Source organism: Scaptodrosophila lebanonensis, unplaced genomic scaffold (assembly GCF_003285725.1).
Source record: "Scaptodrosophila lebanonensis strain 11010-0011.00,11010-0021.00 unplaced genomic scaffold, SlebRS2 tig00000131-arrow-arrow-pilon, whole genome shotgun sequence".
Taxonomy (NCBI): domain Eukaryota; kingdom Metazoa; phylum Arthropoda; class Insecta; order Diptera; family Drosophilidae; genus Scaptodrosophila; species Scaptodrosophila lebanonensis.
This window is the reverse complement of record NW_022060584.1, coordinates 1,637,950-1,649,574: the sequence shown is the minus strand read 5'-3', so window position 1 is coordinate 1,649,574 and position 11,625 is coordinate 1,637,950. Positions and strand designations below refer to the sequence as shown.

Here is an 11,625-nt window from a genome sequence, read left to right as displayed (position 1 = left end):
GAAATTGGTAACTAATGTACTTTATGTTTATGCACAAATACTTATACGCAAATCATTGTTTTATACTAATGGCTAAAAGCATGACAATCAACGAAAAAGTCAAAGCATAATTGGCCCACTGGTTAATGAAACACCCCGAATAAGAAATAAAATATAAATAAATCGAATATGCTACTGTAAATGCAGATTGCGAAATTCCTAGCAAATTGATTAAGCTAATCTTTTATCCTTTTTGTCTGTGTTGTGTTTAAAGCTATTAACAAATTTTTTATTGAACTAATCACTAAGTAAATACTAAAAGTGCAGCTAGCCGTTGTATTTTTCTATTATTTAAAACGAAAAACATTTCGAAAGCATTTGTCAACTCCAAATCGAAACGAACATAATAATTAGCGAAAATATAGCGAAATAAATAATAAATGAAAATATTAAATACTATACCAAATACAAATTTTTATTTAAATCAACGGAACAAAAAAAACAGTGCCATGAATTGTGGTTATGTTCCAGCTAAGGGTTAAACATGACACTTGCACACAAAAAGCTCGCTGATATGCTTATTCGACCATATGGCCAGTGATGGCCGATAGGCAACAATTTTTACCTAGAGAAGAAGAAAATATTTAGTTCATTAGCAAGTTCAATTCCAATTTTAAATTATGAAACCGCTGCATTTTTAATTGCTTCACACACAGCTCGAATTTTCGACGATTATGTAAATATCTGCTTTGCATGCGGAATAATTAATATTTCATTCGCATTTTCCGTTAAGATATCACAAAAACATCTGTTTTGAGACGATTGCACCAACGGTAACAGCACGCAGTTGTGTCATATCGCATTCTCCAAATATCGATATATCGATAAATTGAAGAAAAATATCAGCAACCCTAAAAATATCAACAGCCCTGTTTAATATATTTTTAAGTATAAATGAAGCAATTACAAAATAATTGAAACTTACGTATAAAAACGGATTAAAAGTGTAAGTTATGGGCCCAAGGCGGTGTGCACAATTGAGGTCAAGGCCAGCAGCTTTTGGCGCTTAGTGACATTGAGCAAATAAAATAGCTGATAGTTGTTGTTGGTGCTGCTGGTGGTGCTGCTGCTGTTGTTGTTGTTGCTACTGCTGCCGCTGCTGCTGGTGGCTGCTGCTTCTGCTGCTGCTGGTGGTGGCTGCTGCTTCTGCTGCTGCTGCATAGCACCGCAGGAGAGGGGGTATATCAAAATTGGCGGCGCAGTTTTCACTAAATTTATACTAAAACGCACATACACTTGTCCTCGCTTGTATAGCAATACAGGCAATGAATTGAAAAGCTTTGCCAGAAAGAGCACAACCAATTTTCTTTTCTTATGTAAATGTGTGCGTGTGTGTGTCATTTACATACAAATGTAAATGTTGTATATTTGAACTTTTTCACCAAATAGAAACATTTACGGGAAGTAAACAAAATTGTAGCCCCAACCAACCAACCAATCAACATACAAAAAGACGACCCCAGTACGTAAGGAGCTCAGCACCCCACAGAAAAAATGTCGCTAAAACCCAAAGTAGTGGAATTTTTTGAAGTCTGGCCGCGTTTGCGTGGCATTGCGGAGTCGGTGATAACGTTAAGGAAGGTGGAACGTGCCATCTGGAACACAAGTTTCAGGTAAGTGGCAAACAGCATGAGTTGCCAAAAAGTGTGATGGACACATATACATACATACATATGCATATACAAATGTACATATGTATATTTAGTGAATTGCTAAAATATACAGATTTTTGTTAATTTTATAGCGATGTCTACACATTATGCGTGGCACAGCCAGAGCCGATGGCCGATCGTCTTTATAACGAGACCAAAGAATTTCTCGAATCGCATGTGCAGGTGATGCTGACCAGAAAGGTACTGGAAGACACGCGCGAAGACCAGAAGGATAACAAAGCCACGTCGGATTTGCTGCAGCGTTATTATACCACGTGGATGGAGTATAGCCAGGGAATCAAGTATTTGCATCAGTTGTACATGTGAGTAGTAGGAGTGAGAGGTTCTTAGTCTGCTCTACATCTTATTGATGCTGATTCCTTTGCAGCTATTTGAATCAGCAGCACATTAAGAAACAAAAGATCACCGACACGGAATCCTTCTACGGCAATCTATCCAGCGATGCAGCCGAGCAAATGGAAATTGGCGAGCTCGGTCTGGATATTTGGCGGGTGTACATGGTGGAGTTTCTAGCATCGGAGCTGGTGCGTCACATACTCGAAGGCATAGCTGTGGATCGAGCCAGCAATGGCACGTTGGACTGGCATCGCGTGCAAACCATCAATGGCGTCATTCACAGTTTTGTAGAGGTGCAGGACTACAAAAAGACCGGCTCGCTTAAACTCTACCAGGACCTGTTTGAGGCACCCATGCTGGAGGCTAGCGGCGCATACTATACAAATGAGGCCAACAAGCTACTGCAACGCTGCACAGTCTCGGAATACATGCAGGAGGTTATCAAGATCCTAGAGTGCGAAAGCAAGCGGGCCAAGAAATTTCTGCACGTCAGCTCGCTGGCTAAGCTGCGAAAGCAATGCGAGGAAAAGTTTATCAACGATCGTTTGGGTTTCATATACTCCGAGTGTCGTGAAATGGTTTCCGAGGAGCGGCGCCAGGACTTGCGCAACATGTACATTGTTCTGAAGCCCATACCCGACAACTTAAAGGCTGAACTAATACAAACCTTCTTGGAGCACATCAAGAACGAGGGTCTTGAGACTGTTAATGCGCTCAAGGGCGAGAACATACATATTGCCTTCGTGGAGAACATGTTGAAAGTGCATCAGAAATATCAGGAGCTCATCGCCGCCGTCTTTGAGAACGATTCCCTGTTCCTGAGCGCCCTCGACAAGGCCTGTGCCAGTGTGATCAATAGACGTCCGAGTGAACGACAACCATGTCGCAGCGCCGAATATGTCGCCAAATACTGTGATACGCTGTTAAAAAAATCGAAAACCTGCGAAGCGGAAATTGATCAGAAACTGACTAACAACATAACCATATTTAAATACATTGAGGACAAGGATGTCTATCAGAAGTTTTATAGCAGACTATTGGCCAAACGGCTGATACACGAGCAGAGCCAGAGTATGGATGCAGAGGAAGGCATGATCAACAGATTAAAGGTGAGTGGGAATTACTGTTTTATTGAAATTATGATTTTATGGAATTCACAAGAGATGCTAAGCGTTTTCTAAATCTGATCCACGCTATTTCTTATGTATAAATTTAGTTCTTCATTAAGAAAATGATTATTTGAAACTTGTATGACCATATTTTATTATTGTGCGTACACCCATGGGGCATCTTTCTGCATAATTTCTCTAGTTGTCTCTAGCTCTTATAGTCTCTGAGATGGAGGTGTTCGGAAATGCTTCCTTTTCTCTGTTAAAAGGTTCAAATTGCAGAAAACTAAAATACCATTATAGAACCGTTTAAGTACAGAGTATAAGAATAGCTTGTATGTGTCTTTGGTTCTTATATTATATTTCTTTGGAAAACTTATGTCCTTAAATGTGGGAACTTTCGTGTTGAGTTTTTTAATCGTTATATAACGTTATGGCCATAATACGATAATTGGCAATGTTACTCCAAAGACAGTATATTCGATATAAGTCAAGTTTTATATACCTATCGTCTATACCTATCGAAACTACATTGATTTGAACATTTAATCTGCTTCTAAATAGATAATTAGTTGAAATGAATGGTAGAGGTTCCTTTACATGTGATCTACCAGGATGAACACACATGGGGACATGACATGAGGACACACAATCAATAACTGGAACTATTTGCCCAATTTCGGTACAACATTCCAAGAATTACGAAAGTTATGGAAAACTATTAATAGCGGGGGAGTGGTTGGAAGTAAGAAAATTTTTAAATGCACTCGTACTTTGTATTATTATTGGGTATCTGGGATTCTATTTTTGTGTTCCTAGCACTTTTAGTCTCGGAGATCGACTCATCTTGACATGCTGATCATGAATATATATTTACTTTGTGGGGTCTATACCTTTTAAGTACAGACTATAACAAGTCGAAAAGCTGAAGTCGGGTGCCCTGATTTTGAAACAATTTTTAACCGACTTCAAAAAAGGAGGAGGTCATGAATTCGTCTGTTTTTTTTACGTATCTGTAGAATAAATACTATTTAAATTTTATTTTAATTATTATTTTTAAGGGTCCTTATCCGCACGTTCAGATCGGATTTGTGTCTAAGTTAAGTTATTATTCGAGTTCATTTATTTGCCTATTCACAAGAAGATAGATATAGCGATGCTACTCTATAACTACACTTGGATACGCAAAATGTAAGCTTCGCAAATAAGTAAATAGCCATTCTTTTTGAAAATCATCACGTTAACGAAATGTACTGTTAGCTTTTCACGATCGCTCACGCTCACGCACTCTACTCCAGGCATTGATAAACGCGATTTCGTTCGGTTATGTCTGTATGCTATAGAAAAATTGATGTGATTAGTTTATTGTGGAGTGTATTATAATATGGACGTAAACCATTTGTGGTTGCTTGTTGGTCTCGTTGTTGGCTCTACTGTTAATGCAGACTTTACATGCGACGTTGGAGTTTGCAAATACGCCAATGAATGCAAATTCGAGTCTGACGAGCCATGTAATAGATCTGGCACGAGAGTTTGCTGTCCCGTCATGTCGGAGAAACCTGTCTTCAACACCACCATTGAACGAGGTGTGCTAAAAGAGATAGGGAAATACATAATGGTGTGATTTTATCTCTGAATTTTCGTTTCTAAGTGTGTCAACAATACAGCGAAAGTAAGGATATTTGTCCACCTGAAGAACTTATAAATAATGGCGAGAAAGCGAGTTCAAACGAAATTCGCTTTTTAGTTTCGGTCGCTGCAGGAAGGGTGGGCGATCGAAACATAAAATGGAATCGTTGTGGTGGCACATTAATTCATCCAAAATTCCTTATCTCCGCGGCACACTGTAAAAAAAATGATAAGTGAGTACCTACTACATGGCTCTTTTAAAAGCGATTAACGTTCCATTTGCAACCAAACAGAAAGTTTGTTGTTCGTCTGGGCACACACGATCTTGAGGCAAGGGATAACGCTGCCACGCAGGATATAAATGTGCTGGAATTTAAAATGCATCCAAACTTTAGCTTTTACCCAGATTTTCACCATGATATAGCCGTGCTGGAGTTGGAACGGTATGCCACATTCAGCCGCTACGTAAAACCGGCATGTTTGGCTCCAATTGCGCTGCCATTAACGGGTGAACGTTTAACGGCAGCTGGATGGGGCAAGAACGGAGACGGCAAACCCTCATCAGTTTTATATAAAGTTGATATGATTGAAGTGTCAAACAATATAACTGACAAAAAGGAATCAAAATTTATTAGTGATTCGAAAATATATACAAAAGGAGCACAAGGATTTGGTGGTACCTGTATGGGTGATTCTGGTGGACCTTTGTTCTTACTCCATCCAAATTCTTCGTGCCTCGGGATTCTGGTGGGGGTTGTTTCGACTGGAAAAGGCTGCACCGTTGACGCCGAGTCTATCTTCATTAGGGTTTCTTACTACATTGATTGGATCGATAGTATTGTCAATTTGAAGAACTTGCTTTAAGACAAATGGTAAAGCTGTACAGTTTTGTTAAATACTCTGTATATATAATTTAATAATAATAAACTGGAAATTACCGTCATTGCCAACAATATTTCACATCTAAAAATTAAACAAATGCATGTATTTCATGTTAATTAAATAAACGAAATAATTGTTGTACATTTTTGGAATAAAGTTTGTTATAAACGCTACATACCATAATATATTGTACTATACTTAAATATATAAACATACATATGTATTTAGGTATATGCGACAGCGAGGACATTTAAACCATAAGAGTTAAGAACACCAAATCATGTTTTTTAGAAATCATATAAAGGCTCATTAATCGAATCACGAATCATCTAAAATCTGCCTGTTTGTATGAACATCAGGAACTTTTGATCCGCAAGAGTTATTTCGACTTGTCTTATTCATATAGCTGATAGCTTATTTAAATAACTGACATCAGAACGATCGTTTAAAGATAAACTTTTCTGTGTACTTATTGGTTTCTTATAATTCGTTACCATTTGCCAAAGTCAGTTCACCCTAAAAACGATCGAATAAAGCGCTCGTAGTCCAAAATTTTGTATGTAATGGAATAATATACATTTTACAAAATCGCTACCAAGTATTTTAAAAATACAAAAAAAAAAACCTATAGATTCTAATAATAATTTTGTGATAATAAGATATGTCATCAGTGCATTTACAAAATCAATCAAATATATATATTTTAACCCGCAGCTGCCTTAATTATTTTTGTTATTTACGCTCCGCTTTTTAATATATCTCCTAAATCGTTTGTACTGTCTGTTGCAGCAAGCGTGCGGCTATGAATTCACTAACAAGCTGCATCGCATGTTTACGGATATTTCAGTATCAGCTGACTTGAATAATAAGTTCAACAATCACTTAAAAGATGCCGGCATCGATTTGGGCAAGTCTTAATGCAAACTATTCCCGAATAATCAATAACTAATGTAGAATCTCTTCGAATAGGCATCAATCTCTCAATTAAAGTGCTGCAGGCAGGCGCTTGGCCGTTGGGGTCCACCCAAGTTATACCTTTTGCGGTGCCACAGGAATTTGAGAAATCGATTAAAATGGTGAGTCACTCTGCCTTAACTTTTCACAACAGACACTTCTTAATTCAATTAATCTTTTACTTCGATTAGTTCGAGGACTATTACCACAATTTATTCAGTGGTCGGAAGCTCACTTGGCTCCATCACATGTGTCATGGTGAGCTAAAGCTGAGCCATTTGAAAAAATCCTACATTGTGACCATGCAAACGTACCAGATGGCCGTCATGCTGCTCTTCGAAACGTGCGACAGCCTGAGCTGTCGTGAGATACAGAATACGTTGCAGTTGAACGACGAAACGTTTCAGAAGCACATGCAGCCCATGATTGAGTCCAAGCTGTTGAATGCCAGCTCAGAGAATCTCACCGGCGAGACGCGCATCGAATTAAATATGGATTATACAAATAAGCGGACGAAGTTTAAAATTAGTTCGGCACTGCAAAAGGAAACACCGCAGGAGGTAAGGCTGCCACTGAGGCCATTCTAAAAAGAAGCCATCTCACCATGATCAATTGTTAATCTTCAATCGTTTGTAGGTGGAACACACCATCAATTCTGTGGATGAGGATCGAAAACTGTTTCTGCAAGCTGCCATTGTGCGTATTATGAAATCGCGCAAAGTGCTGAAGCACAATGCATTGATTCAAGAGGTGAGCCTAGTACTAAGTTTTTGATTTTATCATTTTAATTACCATGTCGCCTTAAGAGTCATTTCGTCTAACTTCCTATCATTCTTCAATATGAGCTACAAAAGATGATTATAACTGTAGCTCCGCATAACTCAAATAAATATGAGAAAAATTATGTGAATCACAAAGAATGATTATAACCGTAGCTCGGTATAACTCCAAGAAATCTTAGAATAATAATGTTTTAGCATTTGTTGGATTCTTCAATGTGAACCAAAAAATAAGGATTATAACTGTAGTTCCGTGTAACTTAAAAAAATCTTAGAAAAATCCTGTATTAGCGTTTGCAGTACTCTTCAATGTTGTAAGATGATTACAACTGTAGCTTCGTATAACTCAAATAAGTCTTAGAATAATAATGTTTTAGCATTTGTAGGATTCCTCAATGTAAACCAAAAAATAAAGATTATAACTGCAGTTCCGTATAACTTAAAAAAATCTTAGAAAAATCCTGTCTTAGCGTTTGTAGTATTCTTCAATGTTGTAAGATGATTATAACTGTAGCTTCGTAGAACTCAAACAAATCTTGGAATAATCATGTCTTAGCATTTGTTGGGTTCTTTAATGTGAACCACATAACATGATTATAACTGAATTAATGTAATTTAATTTTAGATAATCGTCCGGTAACGTTCCAAGATTATTCCATTTTAGCCACATAAGTTCATTGTAGCTCAAGTTTTCTACCAGATTAATTGATGTTTGAAGAATCATATCTTTTAGTATTCTATGATTCTTTAATGTTAACCAAATAAGATGTGAAAAAATGTCATCTCTTAGCTTTCTGTCATTCTTCATTGCGAACTACTTTATATTACGAACTAAATTATGTTTTAGGATTCTATGATTCGTGAATGAGGACCAAAAAGGATTATAGCTGTAGTTTTCCATAACTTTAATTGATTTTTGAAGAATATAGTTTTCTTTGATTTTTCAATGTATTCCAAAAAAGCTAATTAACGCTGTAGTTTTCTTTAACTTCAGTTTATTTCTGATTTCTGAAGATTTTTATTTCATTAGCTCTTGAAATTTATTGTTCCCTTATCTTTAAACTATCAGATACTCTAAATTTGTCTAAAATATGCTTTTTCGAACCTTTTCTTTGAGTGATGTTAACCATACTTTGTTTAATAATTAATAATCTGATTAATTTAATTAATGAAAACGAAATGTTTTTGAATAGCCACTCCCATAAACAAACTTTTCAAGTTTAACTCTCTCCTTTGTAATTTAATTTGAATGAATTCTTCGACGGCTTTTATGGCTTTCCTCTTAACATGTCGAGCTTCAGCGTTTAAACACTTCGTTTTTATATAATACCTTAAATTCTTTCGATAGATCTAATTTTAAAAAGTTCAAAAGTTCATTTATAATTATAGTCTAATATCTATAAATATGACAGTTTTCTTTATCTGAAAGCCACTAATCCTGCATTTCAGGCTTAGGTCTGATTGTTATTTCGATTCTGCTCTGAATAGAACGAGCAAGTCCGCTTCTCATGGACTCAAAATTGGGTTCTACTCGTTGGTCATCAATAATAAATATTTTCTCTCAAGAATAAATTATTCTCGATACTCCTAATGTATCTTTGCTTGATTTCTGATATGTTATCTTTTTTTAATGTCTGGCAAGCTTTATTTAGAACTCTCAGGATTCACAAAAGTCAAAAATAGGTTTCTTTGATTTTGACTTATAGCTATCAATGGTTTTTCGAGTATGGACTTCATTACTATTTAATATTTGTTTTCAAAATATGGGAATTATAAAAAACCTGTATTATTGACAACTTTTATTAGAAAAGTCGTTTTGCGAACTTTTTAAAGCTTCTATAAACTCATCTCTAATTGTATTTCTATCAAAACTTTGTTTGTCTCTTTCCAGGTGCTCTCTTTACCGAAAGTTAGCTTTACGCCCAATATCGCCATGATCAAGAAATGTGTGGAGTCACTAATTGATAAACAATATATAGAACGTACTGCGAATTCGGGCGACGAATATAGTTATATGGCTTAGACTATAACGAGGGGGGCAGCATAGAGATTACTTACACTAATTAAACCCACATATTGCTGTAAATCACCCAATGACTTATTTCTGTTAAATTTCCTAAATCACCCATCATGACTATCATCCATGAATGCACAATACACCCACAATACACCCACACACAACCACAACCATAGATCACGATTATAATCCCATTATATGAGGAACAACAAAATGCAAATTCAGCTACAAAAACACAACTTTTGTCTGATAAACAATAGTCTGGAGATGTTCGACTTAAATTGTTTGTTTAATTTGGCGAGTAAAACTGGAATGATGTATGTCCTTAAGGTAAACGACTTTCTGTTTATATATACATGCATACATACATAATATATATATAACTAATTCTTTAAATGTTTGTTTTAACTAAAAACTCTTAATTTTAGTTAGTTTATTAAGTGTTTTATTAACAAACTGTGCGTGTGTTTTAGTTAAACGTATGTTTTGTGTTGTATTCTATTCTATTCTAATCTATCCTATTTTCCCGGGTCACACACACAGACAGACAAACACAGACTACAAATAAATTGCAAGAAAGTGTAATAAAAAATGAAATTATAAAAGACAACACAAAAGAAAAAAACAAAATGTAAATCCTTTGTCTTCTGATGCCTACACTATAATGACTGGCAAGGTTTGTGAATAAAGAAGCTTTTTTAAAATGTACTCGAACTGATATTTCATAAATCACTTTATAATAGCCATATACAAATATTTACAAGATGTAAATATTTAACAGCGCTTTAAGTATTAATATGTGATATATGATACGCCTTAGATTAGATCTAAATGGTATTTAGTCCGTCCGTTCTTTCTCAGAGACAGTATATGCTAACCTTAACTTAGTTCGTCCGTCTGTTACCCTTTTTTTCAGAGACAGTAAGTGCTTGCCTTCAATTTAACTGAGCAGACGAAATTTGCTTCATATTTTTAATAGACTAGCTGATAAATCTTAGATTTAATTATACCTAAATGGAATTTAATCCGTCTGTCTGCGCACTTCTTCTACCTCAAAGACAGTAAAAGCTCGACGTACCAACCATAACTGAGCAGATCAGTTTTTCTTTATATTTTTAAAAGATACTCAATATTTGATTATCAAAAAATCAATTAAATGTGTGATATTTAAAGAATGCAAAGGGTTAAATGTCGGGAACAAATAAATATCTTAATTTCCCATTAGGCTAAAAAATAGCAAAATTTAAGCAACAGGTTTTCGCGATTCAAGTTAGGTCTTGATGTCTTGGATTTTGACGAAAACAGTGCATGAACTTATCAAAAATTGGCCAAAATCTTCTGAGAAATTTATTGAAATGGAACTAAATATCAAAAACGTACGATTCATCTCATTTTAATTGAACAATTGAGCCTGGTTCTTGCTTTGTTCCCCACAAGTTAATTGATAACCAACAATTGTTCTCATCGGTCGGCACTTGTGACTGATTTAACAAATTGAATTTTAATCCTTATTGTTTCCCCGCATTCGCCCGAATTTTACCCCGTCCGGAAAATGCATTTGCCGATGAACGGAAAGCGTTATGCCATGACCGTCATCCTAGAGTTTGAATTTTTCTATCCAAGTTATTAAATATTAAAATTATGCCTCACCATAGTCTAAAGCTTCAGCAAAGTTCTCTATTTGTTACTAAGTTTTTTTTCTTTACTTGATTTAATTAACAGACAATTTATTTCAGCCTTCTACTCGTGTTTTTTATTGAATGGCTGTAGCGAGGAAAACGTTGGATACAGAGTATTTAAAGACGTGCTGGCGGGTCTTCAACCTTCTCTTAATACAGCTTATGTTTGTATTGCCAGTTCTAAGCGTTGTAGTCTTTTTTGGGGTCCAGAGTTCTACCTTATGTACACCTACAGTGCTTCGGGAGACGAAAAGAGCGTTTTATCTCCAGTTCTGGTGAGTAGATCCGGCCTTCGACTATCACTTCAAGTGCGGGAACCTTCATATGTGGAAATCCTTGCTGTGCAATCCTTTTCGAAGTTTATTTTTGCTGTGAGGTTCCGTGTGTCGGAACTTCAGGGTACGTGCTCTTTTTCTCCATGCAGATGTCGGTCTAAGGCTTTATTATTAGCTAAGTAGCTTTATCGCGTACATATAGAGGGGGAAAGGATGGTGGCAGATCCGTCTGCACTCTGTGGAGTAGCGAAAC

General features: G+C 36.1%; 1 protein-coding gene across 1 annotated transcript; it reads left to right on the top strand.

The window, feature by feature from the left end:
• The first annotated feature begins 1,451 nt into the window (after window positions 1-1,451).
• LOC115629079 (cullin-2) lies at window positions 1,452-9,814 on the top strand. The gene is made up of 8 exons (XM_030525395.1): window positions 1,452-1,652; window positions 1,784-2,014; window positions 2,080-3,157; window positions 6,458-6,575; window positions 6,638-6,744; window positions 6,814-7,182; window positions 7,259-7,372; window positions 9,293-9,814. The coding sequence occupies exons 1-8, from the start codon at window positions 1,534-1,536 to the stop codon at window positions 9,422-9,424; spliced, it is 2,268 nt and encodes a 755-aa protein (XP_030381255.1). The 5' UTR covers window positions 1,452-1,533; the 3' UTR covers window positions 9,425-9,814.
• The last annotated feature ends 1,811 nt before the right edge of the window (window positions 9,815-11,625 follow it).

Coding starts and splice junctions, on each gene's coding strand:
- LOC115629079 (XM_030525395.1), top strand. CDS start 1,534: ATGTCGCTAAAACCCAAAGTAGTGGAATTTTTTGAAGTCTGGCCGCGT. Junction 2,015..2,079: donor TATTTGCATCAGTTGTACAT/GTGAGTAGTAGG, acceptor ATTCCTTTGCAG/CTATTTGAATCAGCAGCACA. Junction 7,373..9,292: donor ACAATGCATTGATTCAAGAG/GTGAGCCTAGTA, acceptor GTCTCTTTCCAG/GTGCTCTCTTTACCGAAAGT.